Source organism: Pempheris klunzingeri, chromosome 1 (genome assembly GCF_042242105.1).
Source record: "Pempheris klunzingeri isolate RE-2024b chromosome 1, fPemKlu1.hap1, whole genome shotgun sequence".
Lineage (NCBI taxonomy): Eukaryota > Metazoa > Chordata > Actinopteri > Acropomatiformes > Pempheridae > Pempheris > Pempheris klunzingeri.
The window spans coordinates 33,068,387-33,094,025 of NC_092012.1; the positions used below are offsets into that span (position 1 = coordinate 33,068,387).

At 42.7% G+C, this 25,639-nt stretch overlaps 2 protein-coding genes across 2 annotated transcripts in view; both read left to right on the plus strand.

Moving 5' to 3' along the window:
• The window catches only part of cep89 (centrosomal protein 89), a 50,058-nt gene extending 49,298 nt beyond the window's left edge, over positions 1 to 760 (plus strand). Inside the window, exon 18 of the mRNA XM_070835105.1 lies at positions 442 to 760. Coding sequence (XP_070691206.1) covers positions 442 to 760 — 319 coding nt within the window. The remainder of the gene's footprint in view (positions 1 to 441) is intronic.
• Positions 761 to 7,792: 7,032 nt separating this feature from the next.
• Positions 7,793 to 23,947, plus strand: abcc12 (ATP-binding cassette, sub-family C (CFTR/MRP), member 12). The gene is made up of 30 exons (XM_070831422.1): positions 7,793 to 7,828; positions 8,117 to 8,265; positions 8,422 to 8,568; positions 9,815 to 9,962; positions 10,520 to 10,753; positions 11,087 to 11,260; positions 12,977 to 13,124; positions 13,397 to 13,545; positions 13,794 to 13,901; positions 14,676 to 14,906; positions 14,983 to 15,054; positions 15,215 to 15,339; positions 16,005 to 16,077; positions 16,621 to 16,824; positions 17,419 to 17,553; positions 17,882 to 17,978; positions 18,467 to 18,517; positions 18,672 to 18,764; positions 18,865 to 18,968; positions 19,159 to 19,335; positions 19,486 to 19,712; positions 20,126 to 20,263; positions 20,374 to 20,563; positions 20,659 to 20,748; positions 20,929 to 21,118; positions 21,480 to 21,639; positions 21,716 to 21,794; positions 22,296 to 22,409; positions 23,062 to 23,226; positions 23,308 to 23,947. The coding sequence occupies exons 1-30, from the start codon at positions 7,793 to 7,795 to the stop codon at positions 23,416 to 23,418; spliced, it is 4,119 nt and encodes a 1,372-aa protein (XP_070687523.1). The 3' UTR covers positions 23,419 to 23,947.
• Positions 23,948 to 25,639: the final 1,692 nt, after the last annotated feature.

Consider the following 25,639-nt stretch of genomic DNA (forward strand, 5'->3'; position numbering starts at 1 on the left):
GAGAAAGGAGATCATGCATGCAATTGTATTCCCAGCAGCCCGGCGCTTTTGGCAGCGTTGGGGAACTCTTGTTCTGCACAATGTAGATAAAAGTTTAAAATGGAGCTGTGTGAGCTGCTACAGCCAGCGGGTCCGCAGGATGTGACCACTTCTGCTGTAATCGAGCCAGTGTAAGAGGCCCTGACGCCGGCTTAAAGGACATGATACAGTGAAAATGAAGCAGCCAGCTGTGATGGGTGAAGACGTCTCAGGGTTTCCACTGTGTAAGAAGGTGCGGTCAGTGTGTTCTGTGGTCGGTGTGACGGCTTACTGCAGCCACAGTGACGTATGAATATGATTCATGACCACAAGAGGTGCTGCATGTCACCTGTTGTTCACTCCCTCAGTGTGTCAGCGCTACCTCAGTCTCTTTCATTTTCTCTCCTCTCTTTGCTCCTCCAGGGAAGTAGAGGAAGAGATGGAGGTGGTGTGGCAGGCGGTAACCAGGGAGAACGAGCAGATGAGGGAGACTCTTTTGAACTCAGAGCTCACTGCAAACCTCCACGGTCGGCCCGTCTCCGGCAGTGCCTCTCCTGTCTGGCCCTCTCAGGCTCCAGATGAGGCCACTGCGTCCAACCAGGCTCAACCACACAGCACTCTCCTCTTCACCTCGCCTCAAAGCCCCGGGCTCCAGAGAGGGTCCATGTTTAAATCTGACTCAGATAACCAGAACAACTCCCTGGATGAAAAGCAGAAACACGGGCTGGATTTCTATTGCTAAAACTCCAGGAGCCTGTAGGTGTGCTCACTCACACTGCATACTCACTGTAGATTCATTACAGTCAACATACAAGCATCTGCCAGACTGACTTCACAGATAAAACCTTATCGTCCACCACCCTCATACCTTCTCATACCTATATTCTATCACACTGTAATGACGTCTCTCTGGTAGAAGTCAGTTTATACAGTGAAGGGGTGCCAGTAGGTGTCTGGGTAAGTTCACTTCGCACTTTTTAGTCCTGTGAGGGGAAACGTGGTTTGTACACAATGACTTCAGTAAGACATGCAAAATATAGAAGGGGAAAAAAGACAGTAAAACATGAAAAAGTGACTTGATAACACAGTGTGGCCAAAAATATCCTGACATCAGTGTGAGTCACCAGAAAGAGTAATTTTTTTCAAATCTACTTGTGTTTTTATATTAGTCTCAGGGTTTATATAATAGATTATAACAAGTATACCAGATGGTGGAGAAAGTTGCATTGTTTTGCTTGATAAAGGCTTTTGTGTCCCAAAGAACAAAGCCAATGTTGCCACCTGCTGGACGCATATGGTAATGGTAGTATGATCTTCACAGCAGCAACAGTACAGGGTAGAGAACGAGCAGGCATGGTGTGTGTGTGTGTGTGTGTGTGTGTGTGTGTGTGTGTGTGTGTGTGTGTGTGTGTGTGTGTGTGTGTGTGTGTGTGTGTGTGTGTGTGTGTGTGTGTGTGTGTGTGTGTGTGTGTTAGAGAGAGAGACTATTCTATAAAGCTCTTTAACACAGGATATTAAAGAGTCTGTTGATGGTATTTTAGGGGTTTAATGTTTATACACAAAGAAATGCACTTATATTTGTACGTACTAGGCTCTGTTTCCTTATTGTTATTACCTTTGTTAACTGTCAAATTATGTTCTGGGACAAGGCAGATTCAGCAGAATTTGTTAATTGATTTTGACTTTCAGATATATCTGCTTTATCCACAGTGTTGTCGAGGCTATTATGCTTCCACTAAGAGCTACGAGCTTCATTTATTTTCTTTTACTGACTCCAGAAGTGTTCTTTATTGGGAAGGTTTGTAGATTGTATGGTTTTTAAGTGGTACTTACAGCAGTGGGTTGTTATTTGGTGATTATTGTTCAGACTCCTGCTCATCAAATACTGACATAACACTAATCGTCAGCCAGGAGCGTGTTGTGACACCTGACAGGCTTTTCTGTGACCGAAGGCACCATGACTTCACCTCGTTGATACAGCCGCAGACCTGCTCGATCAGACTGAAACCACCGGGCTGTCTGTATGGAGATGTGCCACAAATCCCTGCTGACGAACACAGACCAGCATGACGGCCGTGTGGCTCAGACGTGTACGATAGCTCACAAGGGACAAACTGTGTCTTCATTAAGGGTTTTATTATTCAACAGCCATTGTCTTTAGCTTGAAAATGTCTGTTGTGCTGAAACAGCAGATATGAAATATGATTCATACGGGATATAACTGGAGAATTTACCTCCAGTTTGTGCTTTTTGTACTTGGGTTCATGTAGTTGTAGTAAATGAAGTTATAAAAACACTAAAGTGTATTTTTCATGTCTGAAGCACTTCTTAGCTGACACACATACTGCATGTGACTTTTACATCAACAAAATGAAGACATAGACCAGAATATGCAGAGTGATCTCTTACATAAAAAACATATTCTGATAAATTAAGTTAATTAAGTTACTGTGTTAGCAAATGAATTCAAATAGTTGTAATGAGTGGCAGATGACCTGGAGAATTTTAAGATTGTTAATCTTCCTGAAAAGTTGGAGGGCAACACCATGTTATTTAGGTTATTTCTCACTCAAGTTCTTGTTCAGGTTTATTTACGACTCAGGAACTTTAATTTTGGCATTATTTAGCCCAGAGTTTGGATTTTGTCCAAGCTGCTACTGTGGTCCACCTGTAAGGTCTCGATCTGTTTATGCTCAGGCTCTCTTTTAAGAAGACCCTTTTTTTCAGAACTGTCGTGGTTTCGGGCCAAATCTCTTAAAGGAATGATCTCAAAGATTTATGTTTAATTGCTGTACTCTGATTCTTCAGCTTATGATTCCTTGTTTCCTGATGATTCCTTGCCACTGTGGAGCGTGATCTGAGGGTAACATTCAGCTTCATGGACTGGATCAAGATATGCAAAGGAATCTTCCCGAAGTGCAGCAGCAGAGCAACATAAATAAACACAAGTAAAAAAAAACCTGACATGTAACTATCTTCCAAACTGATTCATTTACCTTCACTGCTTTTTTTACCGTCCAGTCTGACTGACTCACTTTGTATGTGCAGCTACTCTCCAGGAGCCTCTGTAGGGTTTGCTCCAGCAGCTCTTTCCCTCCTGGATACATGCTGGAGCTGTAGCTTTGAGAGGCAATCATTTGTCATGCACAAGGTCGCTGGAAAGAGCAGCCGACTCTGATGTACTGGTCCTCACAGGGGGGAAGAACACCTGGTTTGCTGTTTAAAGCCTCAGAAGAGTCTTCATTACTTGTTGAATGTGGGACTCTACAATTTAAAAAAAGAAACCTTTGCATGATGCAGACAGTGCAGAAGCGGTTGGACTCTTTAGTGAAAGATTTGCAACCCAAAAGCCGTCACGTTGGGGCAATCATTGACAGTCAGCTGAGGCTCACAGAAATACTGAATCCCAGTTAGTGTGAAGTCGTAAGCTGTCAACAAAAATGCTAATTCATGCCAAACACAGAGCTAAAACTACTGTAGTCCTGCTATAAATCCTCCCTTCATGACGGCCGTATTGTTCAGTTTTTGGTGAAATTGTTTAGAGAGGAGTTGATTCAACTGTTTGGTCATTTTGGCGGCTGTATGTTATTTGTGGTGCTTTTGAACTGTATTATACAGAGAGGAGCTGCGTCTGTGTCCACCTCATTATTCAGACTACAGGGGAGCTTTGAATAGGCTTAGAGACTTGAGGTCCCCTAGAAGCAACAAAAGCTGCTAAAGAACTATTTGCATTTCCAATATTGCAATGAATATGAGCCATCTATCCAAAATCGAATGTGTGCAACTCTGCCCTGCTAAATACGGCTGGCTTTATCTTTTATCAGAAATGATTGTAACACGGTCGATCTGGTCACGTGCAGGGTGTTATCATGTATCACGGCTCATCGGCTGCTTTCAAGCGTTGCTTCGGACTCGGTGTGGATTTGGCGATTTTCTTCTCAGCCAGCTGATGGAGAGCACCTCCTGAGTATCTCTGCAGTACCCTCTGCACATCAGCATGCAGAGAACACCTCACTGCCTTTCCCATTCACACACCTTTGTGAAGCAGGTTTCTCCTTTATAGAATCTAATGGATCAAAGAAACGCCCACACAGTGACAAATTACTTATGTAGGAACAGGCTGAACAAGTGACTCACTAAGTGGTCAGTTCATTTTTCCTTTGTTATATTTGGTATTATTGTCACTAATAAAGTCTCTCACTCACCTCCTGAAGCTGTCCATGGTTCAGAGTGAACCACTAAACCAGTTTACTAAACCAGTTCAGTTTAGTATGCACTAAACCAGTTTACTAAACCAGTTCAGTTTAGTATGCACTAAACCAGTGCTGAGGAACATACTGAATATTAGTGGTACTAATAAAAGTCATGAGGCATTTATCTACGATTCAATTTCAATGCTTATTGACTGAACAGATTTAATGATGACTTGCCAGCAGGGACCAGCTGGACCAGCAGGAGCAGAAGGTCCTCTTGATCCAGGAGAAGAACCACCAGAAGTACTTCTCCTCTTCTTGGTCCTGCTGTCACCTGAAAGTCAAAGGACATTAAAATACCTCAACTGTTCTTCAGCTGAACAATGTTTCAGACATGGGTGGAGGAGATGTTTCTAACCACATGTGGTGGAGTCCTCGGGAATCTGAGCCGTCATGTCACCTTCAGAGACTTGCTCTGGCATGTTGTTCTGCCAGGCCTGCACACTAAACACACAAACACAGTCAGAGGACTGTTCCTGTTACTGTTAATGTGTTAACACCACAGTGAGGGACACACGCCTAAATCTGCTCTCATTCCAGCCCAACTCAAACATTTTCTCTTTTCTCTGCCGTGTCATGACCAGAGGAAGTCATCTCACCGAGCTGCACACTCCTCGTCCTCCATCTTCAGTGGCGGCCGAACCATGATCGCTCCTGATGGCAGGACTGTGGGAGATGGACTGTGGTGGTCTGGATGGATGTTGCTGGTGCCTGGAGGCTCACAGTCAGAAGCCAACGGCACGTGCTGATACTTCATGTTGACAGGATTCTACAAACTAAACACACACTCACTGTTAAGGAATTGTCCCTGTTTATGCCATGACATCTTAAAAGAGATGTCTTCCTTCTACCCGAGGGATGAGGCTTGTGACCAGAGGAAATAGTCTCACCCAACATCACGACCTACATGACATGACGACTGTCCGTCTGCAGGCAACCCATGGCTGCTGCAGGACGAACAGGAATCAGGCTCGAAGGTGGCTTTGGGCCACCGTTTATGCTTTTGATTGTCTTCTTCTGGTTCGTCTTTTTGACCCCCGTCTGGCCTTTCTTCATGCTGCCAAAAACACAAACTCTCAAATCAATCACTGACCAAAACTAGAAATTGTCACAAAGTGTGCCAACTGTTGTCTGACAACGTAAGCACACACACACACACACACTTACCGGGAGGTAAGGTGGCCTTTGGCGATAAATGGATGACTGAGGACTTCACTGGGAGTGATCCTGTCAGTCTCATCCATTTCATCCATTGTTATCTAATTAGAGAAGGTTTATTGTGCTACCATCAGCCCCCAGCTGTTGAGCCCCGTCCTCTTGAAATACTGCTCTGTCCTCCGCCCGTTCTCAAGGAGGTGGTTCGCCGGCTGACCCAGGACTTCAATAATGGACTGCAGCTGGAGACAAAACACGGGATGATTGTCTAGACGCTAATAACTCCCATCAGAGGTAACGCTTTACACACACTAACCATCATATTACAGAGCATGTTCAGCTGTTTAGACAGAGAAGAAAAGAACTCAGGTTTGGAACATGCAGCAGTATTAGAAACAAGGTGGACAGCAAGCAGAGAGTCCAACTAGAGTTTCATTAGTTTCAACTAGAGTTTCATTTCATTTTTAGTCACATTTATTTCTTGAAACACCCATGAACAAAAACATTAACTGTTAAAAATCTGACATGGCGACGTGAACTCTTCTGCCTCCATCAGGTGATTATTTGCTCATAGTATTGATCATCTCCTGCTCCAGACAGACAATGAAAATGGCTCTTAATGGCCCTTTCTCACCTGCTCTCAGTCAGCTACTGTTCTGGATCACCTGACTGCTCCTGTCACCAGCCAACTGATACAGCAGAGGGCGGTTTTCCACTAGTTGCATTTCCATTCCAGCTTTCCTTGCCTGTTTTTTTTAGTCTTTGATGGCTCTGCACACTTGAGGCAGCACTGTTCAGCTTAGAAATAGAGCTGTAACGACACAGGAAAATGTAATCTCGCCACCGGAGCAGTGGAGGTAGTCTTTGTGTGCTCTGACCTCCACCACGCTCATGTGGTTTTAGAATATTTACATAGTTACAGAGGCATCATATTTATGAAGCTGTTTAAAATCCAAAATCCAGTTTCAATCCGGTGTCAATTAGATGCATTCTTCTGTGGACTCTGTTTGTTTTTTTATTGGTTTGGAAGTTTGACCACATTTTCCTCCAAGGAAATAGGAGGGACGTTTACCTCTGAACAGGACAACCTTTGATCACCTTAATTGTGAAACGCAGAGTAAAATGTAGCTGCAGTGTCATGTTTAGTCAGTGTTAACTCTCCAGCCTGAGCCTCCACCACACAGGTATTATTTCATTTTGCTATATTTACAACACTCACCTCAGTGTTTTGAGCAGTTTTGATTGTTTAGTTTATGATCTGATTAGTATTTTCTTCAGTTTAGTATTAATTAGTAATTGTCTCAGTTACTGTATATCAGCTTAGGCTTTGGTTGTGTCATATCATTCATGGTTCAGTACCTGGTGTACTTCAGTTTAAGGAGGGTTTAGCCTGTTAAAGTCAGGTTTCCTTACATTTATTCATAAAATAAGAAGATGTAATTGTTTAATGATCAAATACATCAAATATGATGAATATGAATATGTTAGGTCTAGTTGAACTTGAATAACAGCAGTGATCCCAGGTTACGTCCAGCTCTCACAACAGTTTACGTAACGCTTTGAGATTCGTGTTATCACTGTCGGTGTTCAGAGGTGACGAGTTTAGACACCCACCTGAGGTCTTAAGACACAACGGCTGCGTCAGTGTGACCCTGCAGGTCCCTGTTGGTTTGGCTCTGGTGTGGTTCTGTGTTGGTGAAGCAGTTGATTTGTGGTGCAGGAGAAAGAATAGATTCATTTCAATTCAACTTGCTTTATCGGCATGAATCTAATACAAGCAGTATACAATATTGTATGCAATATTCTGTTTGTTCTTTTAGATCTACCACCTATCTATTATTTTTACACATGTCGTCATAATACATTATACAGTGGCACATGGAGGTATTACAACTGATCAGAATTGCTCCATCTGATTTGCATGTAAGATTGCGTTTTCAGCTCTTCATGAATTTTACCATGTGATAACAAAGGTCAAATGGATTCATCCTCATGAACATCCTTTTAATTGGGCAGTAAGAGCTTTGCTACAGTCTGAATGGAGGTGAGAGGTGGAGGAGGAGTCCTGTAATTCATTGACGCTGTGCACTTTGACAGTAGCGTGACAGTTTGGAATGATTGCTATGCTACTCTGTCTGGGCCCAACCTTGCATACAATATGGGTACTTTTGTGATATTTCGCCCAAGCACAATACATTGATCACACTTCTGTTGCTTTGTGACAAATAATACAGTCATAACACATATAATACATCCTCATACATCATGACTGTGTCAGTACCTGCTAGGGTGCAAGCAATGCCTCTGCTTAAAATATGTGATGAAACAGTGATTGTGCATGCTTTCTGCCCCCAGCACAGGCCAGAATGAAGGAGGAGAACGGTATCGGGAGAGTCTCCTTTGTAAGTCCAGAACAAACAGCAGCTTCCACCAGAAGTCCACTGTTCACATGTTGCTTTCACTGCCTCAGATCTTTTCCTCTCCTATTGTTTCTTCTGCATCCTGTGTTTTTGTTGAGAATGTGTTTGTCCCACTTTTTGAGACTCTTTAGCTGAAATATTCTTTTTATTTAAAAAGGCCCCCCCCCTCTCTCTCTCTCTCTCTCTCTCTCTCCCCCCAACTCCTCTGTGTCTTATTCTGTTCAACTCTGCCTTTGTCTGATTCTTTCACTCTGGCTCTTTGTATTTAAGACAGAAGGTTTACGATGGAGAACTACATCTGTGGACTTCAGTGCAGAACATAATGATTTGGGCGACAGCAAAACAGCCAGCCCATCTAAAGTCAGAAAATACCACCAAAGCCTTCAGACCCTCAAACCCTTCCGCTGGTCCTCAACAGAGTCAGTGTCATTGATGGCATAGTTACGCTGTTTTGAAGCACTTAACTATCCTGTGATATCATTTGAATCATGTTTACAGGCAAATACTGGACTTGGCTGGTGGCTTCTTCCACCAGAGCTTGCAGAGCTTATATTGGGTGATGTTTTCATGTCTAGGTCCCACCCTCTGGACAATGCAGGCTTCCTGTCCTTTACAACCTTTGCCTGGATGACCCCCATGATGTGGGCCCTGTTCAGAGATAAGCTGGACATGAGCTCTCTCACCCTGTCTCCTTTGGATGATGCCGAGACCAGCGGAGAAAGGTCTGACACTCCTTGTGCTGACTCATGACGGTCCCACGTCTGTCATGCGATGCAATTACTGTAGTGCAATATATTTCTAGACATGACACATTACAAGCCGAGCTGCCGAAACTCATGTCTCATAACTTGTAAGGAATTATGCAGGGAACAGGTTTAGTGCATTTAACCCTCCTGTCGTGTAGCGGGTCAAATTGACCCGTTTTAAATTTTGAAAATCTGGGAAAAATAGTTAAAAGTATTTTTTTATTATGAAACCTTTTCTGCTTGCCTTATTTAGTGTAATCAACATATAAAATGAAAATTGTTCACGTCACATATTTGCAACCCCCCCCTGCATGTATATATTACATTGATACTGTTCGGGTCAATTTGACCTGATAGTCTGCTTCGGAGTCCTACAAAGACTGTCAGATTACAAAATGAGCAGCAGAAGCAAACAGATGAAAGCTCTGGAGGCTCTGGAACTCATCTTTGATCACGACAGTGAAATAGAGGAGGATGTGTCTGAAGATGAAGACCATCTTGAGGTAAATTCTGATTCTGATTATGAACCAGATGAGGAAATTGCTATTCAATTCTTCCAAGCAAGACATTCATGTCAAAAAATGGTGAAATACAGTGGTCCTCAATATACATCAGGCAAAACTGCCCATTTCGCCGCCCATTTAGGCAATGCATGCCTTCCAAACCAGGGAAATACAGCATAAAAATCTGGGCAGCATGTGATGCAAACACCAGTTATGCATTGAACATGCAGGTTTACACTGGAAAGCCAGTTGGAGGAGCTCTTTTTGACTCATTTGTCTTGATTTTAAGTGAATGGGTCAATTTGACCCTGAACAGAAGAGGTGTCTCATTTTAATTTATCAATACCCCCCATGAAAAATGTTTTTGTTCAATGCAATTTTATATGTAGGTCTTTCCAATGTGCATTAAAAAAAGTTTGAACATGTATTTTTTAAGAAAAACAAGTGAATTATCCTAATTAAACCATGATCTGTGAGGGGTAAAGAACACCACTGCACTAAATATTGATGGAATTGTTAGTAATGGAGTTGGTAATGAGATATAAACAATGTTCATTAGGATGTTTTGGTTTTTGACAATTTTTGGAGTCACATTGACCCACGAACATCATTGCTGTTCCTGACAAATGAACATAGCAGGAGGGTTAAAGAGTGCTTTTACTGTTTTATTTAGTAATGAATTAACACGGCTAACAGCTGACTCTGTGTGCGCTGCGAAGGCTCCACAGACTCTGGGAGGAAGAAGTGGCAAAGGTGGGCCTGGAGAAGGCCTCTTTGGTTCGAGTGATCCTGCGCTTTCAAAGAACCAGGCTGATCATATCTGTCCTCGTCGGCGTCCTTGCCATGGTGGTAGCATTCGTGGGCCCGGTAATTTTGTCTGACTTATAATATCCAGTGGTTTCTCTGGAGTTTGTCCTAATACCACTTTCATTGTAAACGTGGTGGATGAAGCAAACAGATCTTTTACTTCAGTGGCAGTGCAACACAAAAGTCCTACACTCAAAACTGTACTTATGTAAAAGTATCAAAACAATTTACTTCAAGTAGAAAAGTACACATGACATTTGATGATGTAGACATAGACATGCTGTCATTTAACACATTTAAACCAGAGAATGTGAGACGTTTAGAAATGTGTCTTTGGGTGACGTATTAACAACTCATATACTGCTGAAATGTGACGAGGGGCCCCAACCAGGCTCTGCTTTTCAGTAAAGGGTTACTTATTTAAAAAAACACTGGTTTAAACTTTAATGTATTCATGAGCTTATCATAACGTACAGAAAACTCACTAGGAACTACAGCTGCCAGGTAAATGGGGCTGAGTAAGAAGTACAACTTTTAGAGTAGAGTGCTGCACGACTAGAAATGAGATAAATGTGCTCAGTTACTTAGTCACTATTGATAACTCTCTGTCCTCTCAGGCTGTCCTGGTCTATGAGATCCTAACGTTTGTTGACAGCACAGAGAAGTCCACAGTCCATGGCGTCGGTCTGGCCTTGGCTTTGTTCACCTCAGAGTTCAGCAAAGCCTTCATAATATCTCTGCTGTGGGCGATGAACCTGCGCACTGCTGTCAGGCTGAAGGGCGCCTTCTCTTCAGTGGCCTTTCAGAAAGTCATCTCTCTGCGCGTGCACAGTGGCATGTCAATGGGAGAGGTACATGTAACGCTTAATAAGAATCATCCACCCATCCATTGTCCATACTGCTTATCTTCAAGGCTCGCAGGGGGGCTGGAGCCAATGTCAGCTGACATTGTGCGAGAGGCAGGGTCACCCTGGACTGAATCAATCACAGACAACCATTCACACTCACACCTACAGCCAATTAACCTAACCTGCATGTCTTTGGACTGTGGGAGGAAGCCCAGATAGTGCAAAGATACAAGTATGCATGAAGTGGGTGGTTATGCATGTATATATTCTATCAAAAGAAAAGGTGGACTATAGTCTCTCTCTCTCTCTCTCTCTCTCTCTCTCTCTCTCGTCCAGATGATTAATGTTTTGACCAATGACGGCCACAGGTTATTTGAGGCGGTGTTGTTTGGGAGCTTTGTGCTGTCCGCCCCAGTGCTTTTTATTGTGTGTGTCTTCTACGCCTGCCACATCCTGGGCTACTCCGCGCTGACTGGAGTCTGCATCTACGTCATCTTCATCCCCGTTCAGGTCTGTACATCACAAACGGCACCTTCTTCAGAAAAAGTGTAAAACACTGTGTGGGTTTCAGATTTTACTGGGGGACACGTCACAGGAAAGATTTAAAGCTTCCCATGTTACATACTGTCGCGTGTTCGTTCTTCTCTCATTTAAGGTGTTTTATTTTCTGTGTGAATAAGTATTGATCTTGGTCAAGGACACAGTCTGGGCTCTGAAAACCACAGTCAGCAAGCTGTTAGTCTGTAGCCAACAGGTCCCAGAGTGAGCCCTGAAACACGTATGTAGTAACAGTATATACATTCCAGCAAGAATACAATTATTTTGGTTGATTGGTCGGCTAGTTGGGGAGTAACCGCGGTTTAGACTTGGCCCTCCCTTCGTTGGTGCACAGGCTGGTCCCAGCCTCTTGGCATCACGACCTTCCATCCAGTAGCCGCACCTGTAAACAAAGTATCCTCCCTGGTGACCTTTCCCCTATCATGTGAGTGCTTCTGCTGGGGAGGAGGGAGCACGGAGAGGGACAGAAAGAGACTGAACAGGCTGGTCAGGAGGGCCGCTTCAGTCCTGGACTGCTCCCTGGACTCCATAGAGGAGGTGTGTGAGAGGAGGACATTAACAAAACTCAAGTCCATCATGGACAACCCCTCTCACCCCCTGCATGAGACTGTGGGGGCCCTCAGCAGCTCCTTCAGCAGCAGGCTGAGGCCCCCACCCTGCAAGAAGGACGCTACCGCAGGTCATTTCTCCTTCTGTCCATACCTGTACATTTCTGAACCAAAGTGTAAATATCCCATAGTGTAAACATTTATTTCATCACAGCCATATATTTATATTTATATTTATATTTATATTTATATTTATATTTATATTTATATTTATATTTATATTTATATTTATATTTATATTTATATTTATATTTATTTTGCTATTGCTATTTTTTCTTCTACTATTGCTTCTTTTCACTCTCCCTGTTCTATTGTTGCTGCTGTAACATGAGAATTTCTCCCTATGGGGGATCAAATAAAGAAAAGTCTAAAGTCTAAAGTCTAAAGTCTTACAATAGAGTCTTTCTGAGAGCATCCTCCCCTGCAGCTATCTCATCCTTCCGTTACAATGACGGCCTTCCACCAGCTTTCGGCCTTGGGGTTCCAGTATAGGGTGTGAAATGTAAGCGTGCTTGTGCTTTCTTGCCATAAACATCCCACCTGATCATCATGTGTCTGTCCCTTCAGAACCTGGGGCCAGTGCTTGTTCCCCTCTTTAGCGACTATGGGATATGGCTCTTCCCTGTAGCGGTGCATTGCATTAATATGTCTCTCCTTGCTGATATAACACAGTACATACATTGTCAGTGAGAACTGAGCTTCCAGTGTTAGCAAAACAATTGGCTCTAATGGTTGGTTATATAATATTATTAGTTCACTTAGTTAGTTCAAATATAGGTTATAGAGTTTATTATTATTCTAATGTTAGTCATACAGTTATTAGTGCTAATTCAAGTCCAGTGTTCTGTAATTAGTTTTACATATAGTGCTGTTAGTACAAATTTAAGGCACACAGTATTGTATAATTGGCCTTTTAGAAGTAGTGATTAAAAGTAGTATTAAGATTCCCCACAATACAAACAGATTTTCCTTATCTAAACCCTAAATTTACCGTATTTTCTGTTTTGCCGCTTGTTTTACTTGGTCACTAATATTGATACTGTTTGGTTTGTGTTTTCAGCTTTTCTTAGCCAAGCTCATTAACTTATGCAGATGGAAAGCCATGGTGATAACAGACAGCCGTGTTCGCACGATGCATGAGATTCTCAGCAGCGTCAAACTTATCAAGATGTACGCCTGGGAAGATTCCTTTGAGAAGAAGATCGCAGGTAGGAGTTTTTCTTATATATCAAACATCACGAGCATCATTCATGCTGTCCGGAGGCACCAGAGGCTGCAGCTGCCACCTCCTCTGCACCTTCCGCACCACCTTACCCACACAACTACATGGATTTACCTTTTTATTTTCATCTTCTTGAATTCTACCTCACTCATAATCCATAACATGTTTTGTTTTGGCCATTTATAGTCAACAGTGGTTTGATATGTATGTATATAAAACCAACTCTTCCCTAAATATGTGTTGTTTTCTCTCTTGTAGGTTTGAGGAAAAGTGAGAAGGAACAAATGAGGAAAATCAATTACATCCAGAATGCCAATACCAGCATCACCAGCATCATCCCCACCTTTGCCACTGTTTTCACCTTCATTGTGCACACTTTGTTCAGGTTAAATCTCAGCACGTCTGATGTAAGTACCACAGCAGTGCAGCACTCACATACAACACCTTTGCCAACATGGTCATCGTGTGATTTAAGGGGTTAACAGAGGTGTGTGGACATAGAGAGAAGTCAAAATAAAATGCTAAAATGATTATATTTCAGATTCGTTGCCTGTTTTTCCTACCAGAACAGGCCATAGACTGGTGTTGGCCACTAACATGTGACCTGTCTTATGGTGTGGGGTAGTGTTTAAGCATCATTCTTTGTTATTACCAGGCCTTCACCACCATCGCCATCTTCAACTCCATGCGGTTCTGCCTGGCTCTAATGCCCCTGACTGTGAAGTCCTTGGCTGAGGCTGTTGTGTCGCTAAAACGACTGCGGGTGAGCTCTTCTCTTTGTGCCCAGCTCAGCATTATTAGTAGTAGTAGTTCATCTGCTTATTTTTAAATGTGAATAAAAGCTTTTCTAGACTTTTAACATGTAACGCCAACGTGCAGTGCGAGTTTGATTTTACTCCTTCTAATTTACAAAAGAAATCTGTAAGACATGAACTGTCTGTAGCGTCAGTGATGTGTGTGAGAGGAACATGTTGTGTGTAGGTGCGGAAAGACGGAGAGAGACAGACTGGAAATAAAAAAAACAAAGCAACTGCAAACATTTATTAGTGACTTTAAAGCAAAACAAGTCCAAAGTATAGAGGGCAGATTTGGCAACTGTGGGCTCTGCCAGAAAGCTGAACTGGTACCAACTCAAACATACATCATACTCATAGAAAAGTTAAGATTAGAGAGACTTTATTTATCCCACACCGGGAAAATTCACTTGTTACAGCAGCAGAGAGTCAAGAGATAGAAAAGGTGCAGAAACAAAGTGCAGATCAGACCTCCATCTGATCTGACATCAAACACTGTTGACTTTGACCAATTTTTCTCTTTAGTTATCTGACACTGAGGACAAATACACATTCTGACCTTAGATGAAACCAAACCAAAGAAGTTTTTTATGTTTTTATTTGTTTTATTTTCAGGATTTGTCGCCACAACTTTAAATGATCATTCATTGTATTTTTTTTGCTGTTGTGGAACTCATTTGCAATTAAAATCTCAGTTTGAAAAACACCACAAAGGTTGTAAATGCGACCTGTGGCTGTTTCAGAACGTGTTGCTGATCCAGAATCCGGAGCCGTACCTCATGCAGAGGAAAGACAGTGACTCGGCCATAGTGATGAAAAACGCTACACTTTCCTGGACCAAACCGGAGAGCCAGGCGGACTCCTCACCCAGCCCAGTCAGTGGGGTGAAGGGAGACAAAGTGGACAAGATGCAGGAGAATGGCAAGGCTGAGGCCTTACCAACACTGAGAAACATCTCCTTCACACTGCCTAAGGTGTGTTTTACTAACTAAAGGTCAACTAACTAAATTGGGTAAAAGGTAAATTCAGTTTCTCTGTTATTTCCTGAAGGGCAACCTGCTTGGTGTGTGCGGGAACGTGGGGAGTGGAAAGACATCACTGATTTCCAGCATTTTGGAACAGGTTGGCTCCTCCGTTGTTCTGTAGTTCACCTCTCTGTTCTGCAGATGTTACACACGATCATACTTCCTCATTTACATTGTGTTATCTCTAAACTAGATTTGCCTGATGCTGTGTAACATTCAGCTTTTCTCTTGGTTGTTTGTTTCTTTTTGGATTTCAGATGCACCTTCTGCAGGGTTCTCTCACTGCTGATGGGACGTTTGCCTACGTTTCCCAGCAGGCCTGGATATTTCATGGCACTGTTAAAGAAAACATCCTGTTGGGGGAACCTTTTGACCAGACCAAGTATTTATTGCCTTAAATACACATTCATTATTGTCACCAGTATGTAAATGTGATCTTTGAAGGAGGTATTATTAACTCAGGGGATACCGTATCCAATGTTAATATGCTACCACTGTTCCTCCTCACTACAGTGACTAATAAAATAGACATTTCTCTTAAAGGTTATCTCACATGACAAATGTTTAACCAAGAGAAAGCTCCTCTGTAGCCAAACAAGAGCAGGGGTCATGTCAGTTATCTGATAGGATTGTCACTGGGAATCCACTCTGAGCTGCCAGAGAAGGCAGCGGGTGAGACTGCTGACCTGTGCACAGCAGCAGTATATCATGAGTGACGTTATTCACCTGCTGTTACCGACTGTCAGGAAGGAGTGGAAGTCGGCAGCGAGTTTTCTGTCACATTAATCTTCACAGACTGCCAGGGACAGTATGTCTTGTTAATGCGCCTGTTCCAAACTTTAGAAGGAATGTAAAAGCAACACCGTAGTACCTGCTGCCTTTAATTAGTCTGATAATATTAAAGATATTAAGATTCAACGTAGAAGATGTTACATTTTCTGCTTTTAAAAATGTTTTTGTATTGTGGAAATGTTTCCGAAATTAATGAATTTAGCTCAGTAAACAGAATCAAATAACCAAATCGTGTCTTCAAATCTTACTCCACAGATACGACAGAGTCCTGGACGTCTGTTGCCTCAGAGCTGACCTGCAAATCCTCCCATATGGTGATGAAACCGAGGTAGGAGCTCTCCGCTGTACTCTGCTGTAACGTTTTAATGCTCTGCAGTGATGTCTTACAAGTGTGGTGGATATTCTAAATACCAGCAGCCTCTGATGTTTGGTAAGGAGTCCCTTGTGGACATGTGGATTCACATGTAATTGCTGAGAAGGATCATCAGCCTGTCAGTGGTTTTTCTTTGCAAATGTAGCCTGAGTTTTGGGAGATTTGAGATATGGCTTTATATACTTAGTTGTAGTGATACTACAAATACTGTTGACTGTTGTAATTCAATCATTCTTTAAATTGCTTTGTTTGTTGTTTGTTCTGACAAAGTCTGAGTCTGAAACATAACCAAATAAATGTGTGGCTCAGTAGGGCGCTGATGTTTTTTTAGTTTATTTGAGGCTGTGAGGACTTTACTGTCTCCACTTCGCTGTCTTCATCCATTTGTCCCCCCTTCATTTTTTGATGTGAAATTAGTGTAAATTAGTAAAAGTGAAAAGTGGATTTTGAGATGCAGTGGCCGGTGCTCTCAGTGTCTTTCTGCTGTGTTGTTGGCAGATTGGAGAGCGAGGCCTGAATCTATCAGGGGGCCAGAAGCAGAGGATCAGCCTGGCGAGAGCCGTCTACTCCAACAAGGACATCTTCCTCCTCGATGATCCGCTGTCTGCCGTTGATGCTCACGTGGGGAAACACATTTTTGAAGAATGCATTAAGAAGGAGCTCCAGGGAAAATCCATCATACTGGTTACACACCAGCTGCAGGTGGGAAGACTCTTAAATAGTTGAATAATAATAATAAACTTTATTCACACAACAATTTATTATTTATATTTATAAAACTAGCCTGGATGTTAAAAACAAGAGACACAGGAAGCAAAATGGACATAAATAAAGTGCATAAAAAACAAGGATGGAAGATTAATTAAGAGCAAGATCATAAAGATCATTCTTGAGCTGCAACGTAAAACAGTCAAACATTAAATTAACAAAAACAATATTGTTAAAAAAGGCAAAAACAAGATCATAGATCAGTTTATCAAACATGAGATTTATCAAAATCCGTCTAAGCTTTAACATTCATAATATATTTATGACCTACGTCATCCTACTGTGGTAACTCCCAAAGTAAAAGTGAAGCAGGAAGTGATGTCTGATTGCTGCCACTTGTATTTCCTCAGTCATGGATTATGAGCAGCACTGTGAGTCACTCTGGATAAGAGCATCAGCCAAATGCCATAAATGTAACAAGGACACTTGACGTCTATTTAGACCGTTAGTTAGACCTCTGACCACAGTTTTGTTTGCGGTTTAGTGTCTGGTTTTGTTCACACGTTGTTCCTCACTTGTGTCTTTCAGTATCTGGAGTTCTGTGATGACATCCTGGTTCTGGAGGATGGAGAGATTCAGGAGTCTGGAGACCACCAGGCCCTGGTGGGAGCCAACGGACGCTACGCTCAGCTCATCAACAACTACCAGATGGAACAGTCCAAAGTAAAAAAAAAAACAAGCTCTGCTATTCTCAACATGTGTCTTTATTTCCTCATTACTCATTTCACTTGTTCTTTATTGCTTTATTAGATCGAAAACAAGCCTTTGAAACAATATGATAACATCAACCATACGATCTTTTTTCATTATTGCTGTCACATGTAAACTGTAACTGAAATATTTAGAGATGTCAGAGATTCATAGGAGATTCCTTCCATGTCATCTGCAAGGGCACACGTTAGTTTTATCAGTTTATCATTTACTTTGGGCTGAAAATGAGCTTTTTCAGACTCAGCAGTGTCTCTGTGTTTTTGCTCGTCATGTCGGACAGACTCAGAAAGAGGAGAACGAAGTGTCGCCCCCAGATGCTGCCGAGCTGAAGGAGGTTGAGCTGAGAAATCGTTCAGACAGCGGCATAGTAAACCCAGGTATGGATCCAGGCAGCAATGTTTCTGTACGTATACTGATCCAAAATAAATCAGATGGGATCTTTTATGGTGAATGCAAATAAGGTTTAAATCCATATAGAGTTTAGTACACAGACATACCAGTAACAAGTGTAGCAAAAGTGCTACAAGCAAGAGGACAAGAGGACAATCCATGTACTCGCAATATAAATAGATTTGGCACAATTCTCTGTGAAGCAAAGTGTCGGATTGTAAAAGAGCCACTTGATATCCAGGAGGAGGTCAAAGGTAGTTGGCAGCAAAGGGGCACTGGATGACAAAGGCGAATTCATTGAGGACAAAGCTTTGTGAAACAGCACCAGACAGGGCAACAAATTTCTATCAGTGTGCAGTTATTATTGTTATATTTGGCCATTTTTATGGCTTTATTAGAGTCTACTGTGGAGAGATTACATTATTATTTGATTGATATGTGATTGATTTTCTCCAATATCTGTGCTTCCTTTCAGCATTTGATATATCGGACGAAAAGGACGATAAGACGAAAGCTGACAAAAAATGTAAGTCTACAAAACTCAGTTATAATATACATAAGATAGAAAGGGAATAGAGTTGAACGGCCAGTACGCTAAAAATAAATATACATATATTTTTTATCCCAGAAGTCACTTTATTCATGCTGTGATTCTATAAAATCTTTGTTTTGTCCTTAAGCCGTTGTCAGTGATCAGCTGGTCACTGAGGAGTCCTCCACAGAAGGTGCCGTCCCCTGGAGAGTCTACCATCAATACTGCCAGGCAGCTGGAGGTCTGACACACACACACACACACACACACACACAGGTATGATTCTCTGCAATAATACACAAACCTGGTTGGCAATGTTTGGTGTGACTGTGTTGCTGCAGGCTACATCATCGTCTCCCTCGTCATCCTGAACATCGTCCTGATGATCGGATCCACAGCCTTCAGCGGCTGGTGGCTCAGCTTCTGGGTGGGGCAGGGTGATGGGGTGAGAGCCAAGCTAACATACAGTACATACCAACTTCTCACCAGCGCTGGCTGAAATGTCACTGAGTTCTCAGTGAGTGTGTGACTGCCCCCTGCTGGGGACCGTTGATGCTCTCGTTTGCTCAGACAGCCTGGGATCAGTTATCTCTCTGGTGTCCGCTAACATCACATTTTTCTGTTTTGTTTTTCAGTCATCCAATACGACAAACCCGGGCGACATCTCACAAAACCCCAAACTGCACTTCTACCAAATGATTTATGGTCTGGTGATCGTTGTCACGGTGACACTTGCCCTCATCAAATGCTTCTTCTACACTTGGGTCACTATGAATGCCGCCTGCAAATTCCACGACACCATGTTCAAAAATGTACGACAGAGAGGCCGAGCCACAGCCACCTATCTATCATCAAATATTCAAACACTTCAATCCTCAGTGTTTCCTCATCATTGGCAGATTGAATAAGAAGAATATATGTTAAATATTTACCAAATAGATTTTCTTTGTTTTCCTTTCAAGATAATCGCCAGTCCCATGAGTTTCTTCGACACGACGCCAACCGGCCGCATTCTCAACCGCTTTGCCAAAGATCAAGAGGAGGTGGACACCGTGCTTCCCCTCAACATGGACCCTTTCTTACAGTTTTGTCTGTTGGTCACCTTCACCATCGTCATCATCGCGTCTGTCTTCCCCCCCATGCTGGTAGCTGTGGTTATTATGGGCGCTTTGTTCACACTCATTCTCTTGTGAGTAAATACCAGTTCAGTCTGAACATGATGAAACAGATTTCTACGGGGATTGTTGGAAAGTAGGATCTGGTATCCTTCTGTCATCTCCTGGTCACACGTTTAGTGAATTTAGTAACGTTCATGTGATTTGCTGGATTTAGATCTTCAGTGAAATTGTTGCACATCTTAAAACTGGTGCGTGATTAGTTGAGTTAGTCTATTTCTCTGTATTCATTGAATGTAGTTAGCCAAGCGTCAATAAACCTGGATTTACTAAATGAAGATTAGTTTTTATGTGCACAACAGAACTCTCCTTAAATGTGGATTAACTCATTTTAAACCTACTTGCTAAACTCTGATAAGAACTAATCTTAAATTACTAAATTATCTCATCCCAGCCGATCTGAATATCAACTGTGATTCCTCTGCAGCATGTTCCAGAGGAGTGTCCGTCAGATGAAGAGGATGGAGAACATCAGTCGCTCTCCCTGCATCTCTCTCACCACCTCCACCCTGCAGGGCCTCAGCACAATCCATGCCTACAACATAAGAGACAGCCACATAAAGCTGTAAGATAACACAGTTAACGTGAAATCCAGCTCTGCCTCGTAGACTCATTGATTGATAGTTGGGGTCAGAACTGTACCCAAACCCTGACCTGCCCTTTGTCATGTTGTAGGTTCAAGTCACTAAATGACATCAACTCCAACCACTATTTACTGTTTCACTCCGGAACGCGTTGGCTCTCCTTCTGGCTGGACTTCATGGCGGCGACCATGACCTTGTTGGTGGCTCTGTTCGTAGTGCTCACCGGTGATGAGATCATCAGTCCATCTCTGAAGGGCCTGGCCATGTCCTACACCATACAGGTACGTTTGGCCATCAAATTAATGGTAATTGGTAAAGATACATTCCAGGAAACTGCAGCATGTGTGCTTACAGGCTGTGCGTATGTGTTGTCCAGTTGACAGGCATGCTTCAGTACACAGTGAGGCAGGCGACGGAGGTGGAGGCGAGGTTCAACTCAGTGGAGCGGCTGCAGGAATACATCACGGTCAGACTCTAGATTCAATGGTACAAATTACCTGGTTGCTACCACCAATCCATCCATTAATCCTGGTCCTTTTGAGACCGTCCTTTAAACTACTAGAACTACCGATGCTGTTATTATCACCTGACACCCCTCCTGTTCCCAACAAAGTAGTTCAAAGTAGTTATTATTTACTGTGCACAGGATTGTAAGTCTGAGGCCCCCAGACACATAAGAGATGGCCAAATCCCAGAGGGCTGGCCAAAGGGCGGAGCCATCACCTTCCAGGACTATAAGATGAGGTACAGAGAGAACACACCCATTGTCCTGAACGGGCTGGATTTCCTCATCAGACCTGGAGAGAAGTTGGGCATTGTAGGACGCACAGGCTCTGGTAAGACACCAACTCCAGTAGTTTGTTTTTCTTTCAGGTGGAGTTCAGTTTAGATTCAAATCAGAAAACATCAAGTTCATTTAGATACTTTAAAATGACGAATGATGAAACTAATTATCACTGAGTTGATTCTCGAGCAGCCAAGAATGCTCAGACACTGTCAGTAGCAGCTTTGACATATCATGACAACAGTAGCAGTTTGATAGAAAATCACTTGACATTTAGATATACTGATCATGATGTGTCTCAGCAGAGTCTTTAGGTTTAAATTTGTAAGTGAAATAAATTGAAAGGATCATGACTGTAAACCATTAGGGCTACTAGTGATTTCTGAAGGTTCCTCCATGCTTTGTGTCTGTAGGGAAGTCCTCTTTAGGCGTAGCTCTGTTCAGGCTGGTGGAGCCGGCAGCAGGAACCATCCTGATCGATGGAGTGGACATCATGAGCATTGGCCTGCAGGATCTGCGTAGCAAATTGTCTATCATCCCCCAGGATCCTGTGCTCTTTATTGGCACAGTCAGGTGAGCTCTAACTCCTCTCACTGTGGAGGGTTAGTCGGTGACCAACCAGCTTCGATAATGTTTGCTTTGCTTACAGATACAACTTAGACCCCTTTGATAACTACACTGATGAGGAGATCTGGGCAGCGCTGGAGAAGACCTACATGAAGGACTCAGTATGTCAGCAGTACAGTACGAGTGTGTGGTCATTTATCCAAACCAAATCCTGTCAGCCAGCACACTTTGTCTTGGTCTACTAGTTTTCAAAGATACTTTTCCAAAGAATTTCATCATCTGACTTCATAGTCACGTAACTGATTATGATGCTTCTCTAATTGTGATGTTATCTGAAGCCTTTCAATGGAAGTTGCAGAAGTGATGCTGGTACTAGTAGCTGTCCCAGTGGTGTTACTGTGCTAGTGAACCTAAAAAATATACTATGACTTTACTTAAGTCAAAGTAGCATTTCCACACTGTAAGAATAGTCCATTACACAAAATAAAGCTGTAAACTAATGAGTAGACATACTGAACTGATCTCATCTAACTCTCAGCAAAAAAGGGAATAAGTAAGCTAGGTGTCAAACTATTCCTTTCATGGGCTGTCAACTGTGATTAACTCTGCCAGTCCAGGTTAGTCATAGAAGTGGTGCTGTGAGTATTGTTTTGTCACCTCAGATCTGCAGACTGGAGGGGAAACTGCAGGCGCAGGTGCTGGAGAACGGAGAGAACTTCTCTGTCGGAGAAAGACAGCTGATGTGTATGGCTAGAGCACTGCTGCGCAACTCCAAGGTTTGTACGCCAACCGTCTGCTTCTGATTACTTTTTATCGGCACAGTTTTGCTGCTCCTGAAGCAGAAGTGATGAGAATGTGCAGTGCAGATTTGGTAACAATGGGGTCAATTTAGAAGAAAAAAGCCGGTGCAGATGTGAGAGCAGCCTTCATTTCTTTCATTCTGTCATTTCTTTGAATGCAGATGTCGTGTTTTCAGTTCAGTTTCAGTCCAGAGTGGCAGCACTAAAGACAAAGTGTCTGTGAATCCACTGCCTGCAGTAACTGTCGTGCGTGAGAATGAGCACATCTCTGCTATCACGTATGTAGGAGGCTGTCCAGACACAGCTCCACAGCTTCTAAAGTAGGTGACCTCAGGCTGACAGCTTGGCAAGCGATGTGACGACTGTCGGTAGAACATTTCAGGCGGAGAACAGAGTTTATATGGTCTCTGTGTACCTCTGAGATCTGCATGTCAGTGTCAAGGTGTGGAAAAACTTGTGCTTAGAATAGAAGAATCAAAATTCATGGACACAGTTTGTACCAAAAACGTCAGACAGACGTGTGTGTTACTCTCGGCTAAGACCTCTCTACATTATACCATCCTAACTCTCCCCTTTTCCAGCCAGTCTCTTTGCCTGCACTGACCCCTCCCCCTCTGATGTCCAACAGATAATTCTTTTGGATGAGGCAACAGCGTCCATCGATGCAGAGACGGACGCTTTGATCCAGAACACCATCAAAGAAGCCTTCCAGGACTGCACCGTGCTCACCATCGCCCATCGGATCAACACGGTGATGCACGCGGATCGTATTCTGGTCATGGACAACGGAGAGGTAACAAACAAACACAAATACACAAAGGTAAAGTTTGCGCGAACCCAAGTGTGGCCTCACAGAAGGTGTTCTGTCCGACAGGCAGCAGAGTTAGGGCCGCCAGATGTGCTGAAGCAAAGACCGGACTCTCTGTTCTCCTCTCTCTTGACTGCTGCCAACACTGTGAACACCCAAACCACAGAGGGCCCCTGACACCACCGCACCGCTATACAGTCAGGACATAATAACAGTTCATTCATTCACCCAATCATGTCTGGACTGTAATCTGGACTGTGTGCTTATATCAGCTCTAAGTGAGCAGCAGAGATGGGCTTTAATATTAATGCAGGACAAAGGTAACATTTGAAAATAGTGAAGTGTGTCTGAGAAACAAACCCACGGAGGATGTTCTTTCTTAGGTTTTAAAGTGGATATGATCTGTCTATCTGTGTATTTAAAACATTATTTATTGATTTTCTACATCTTTCTTCGTTGCCACTTTTATTCAATCTGCTGTGCGAACAACGCACAACACATGACATCACTATTATGATGTTGTCATAGTAAAGAACTGTACGTTGAAAATATAACTCAAGCACCACTGACTTGCAGACAATGCTGCTGTTGACATTAATAAATGGTGGGAATTTGTAAGTTTCAGTCACACTGTGTGCTGTTTGTCTCCCTTCATTTGCATTTAAAGAGTGTTATTATTATTTGTATCTGACATGGATGTAATATATCTGCCTGTTTTGAACTGACAGCTTTGCTTTTTTTTTTTTTTTGATCCGCCTCTGATCCACGTCGGGGAAACCATCAGGAAATGCCGAATGAAGGGGCGACGGTGGCTAATGCTCTCTAGTTTTGCAAAGTCAGTAAATTTGCTGGAGGATCAGCCCACAGAGGAAGTTTATGACTCCAGTTGTGGCTCTTTTAAAAGAGAATTTCACACATACAGGCATCAAATCCAGCCGGTCGCATGAGGAAGAGGGTCTCCTGCTGTGAAATCCCATTACGGCATGACCGTCCTTTCAGCTGTGTTTTAGTGGGAAGGTCCCGTCCCCTGCCTGCTCTTTCAATCCCTCCTTCATCTCTCCACTCTTCATCCTCTCACCTTCCACTCGTGATAAAAACCGTGTGGATTCACATTTATACACATTAGGATAAATATATATATATAATCTTTACACATGAAGATATAAAGGGATGACTCAAAAGCATATTAAGAGTTAATCTAATGAGCATTTCACCCTCAGCCTGTCTAGCGCTGCATTGAAAGCTCCCTTAAGAGGACGGGGAGAAATAACTGGCTTTATATTTTAGTTTCTTGCTTGGTTTCAACTGTACACATGGATCGTGACATTGATTGAAAACCTGCGTGCGATTCAGTTCGGCTGATGGCTACAGTTGTGTTTACCACAGATTATTCAACAGAAAAGAAACAGGAAGGATTTGAAATTAATCCCAGAAAAAGAGGTCACATGAATGAAGGTTTAACAAATGAAGAATATTGTAAATTTAGGTTAAAATAAAATGTGTTTGTCACGTTGTCACTGCAGCAACGGATCCACACTGACACCTTCTCTGTGGAAATTATGGAAAATATTATGGGATACTGTTAAAACTACTGTTAACATGACTTTTAATGCAGGCTGAAAGTGTGAAGCACTGTGGGGTGTATGATGCAGAGAAATGAATACTGGATCATAAATGTGGTTGGGACACACATGAGTGAAAGTCAGATGTTTCTAATACATCCTGCTCACCACATGAATACAGCAGAGAGTGCTGGAATGTGGAGGAGTCAAACAGACTCTGCACAGATGACGAGAAACCTGTTAAAAGCCGTAATGGCAACACTGGTGTGAATGTAAAACGGACCAGAAGTTGAAAAAAGTTTAATTTGGGCAAACCAAGATGTAACAAATGGGAATTCAAGCAAGCATTTCTGAGTTTAAATGTGTTTATCTCAGATCTGTGCTGCAGGGAGGAGGGTGTTCAGAGAGGATCTCATCTACAGTTAATCAATGCAATTATTGATGCCAGACAGGTGTGTTTTTATTGAATTGCATAACACATTCAAGTCAAATAAAACTGGAAACGATACAACCCCCAGTTTATCCATAACTGCTCTGCTGAGGAGGGACGGCTGTCACTCTGCTCTCAGCCTGTGGGGGGAGTCAGAGTCAAACACACACAGTGAAACCCAGAAAACACAGTGCTGAGTTTCACTGTGTGGTTTATTTGGAAAATAAAACAACAGTACAGCATTCAAGCCTTTGAAATAAGCAAAATTATATTTAAAAAAAAAACTAGTGAAACTAGCATGATAAGTGGTGACAGATGGGTTTGTCCCAGTGATCCCTTTTCCCTGCGTCTGACTCAAGGACACATGATGACACCAGAGTGGTTTAGTTTTTCCTGATGGAAGGAC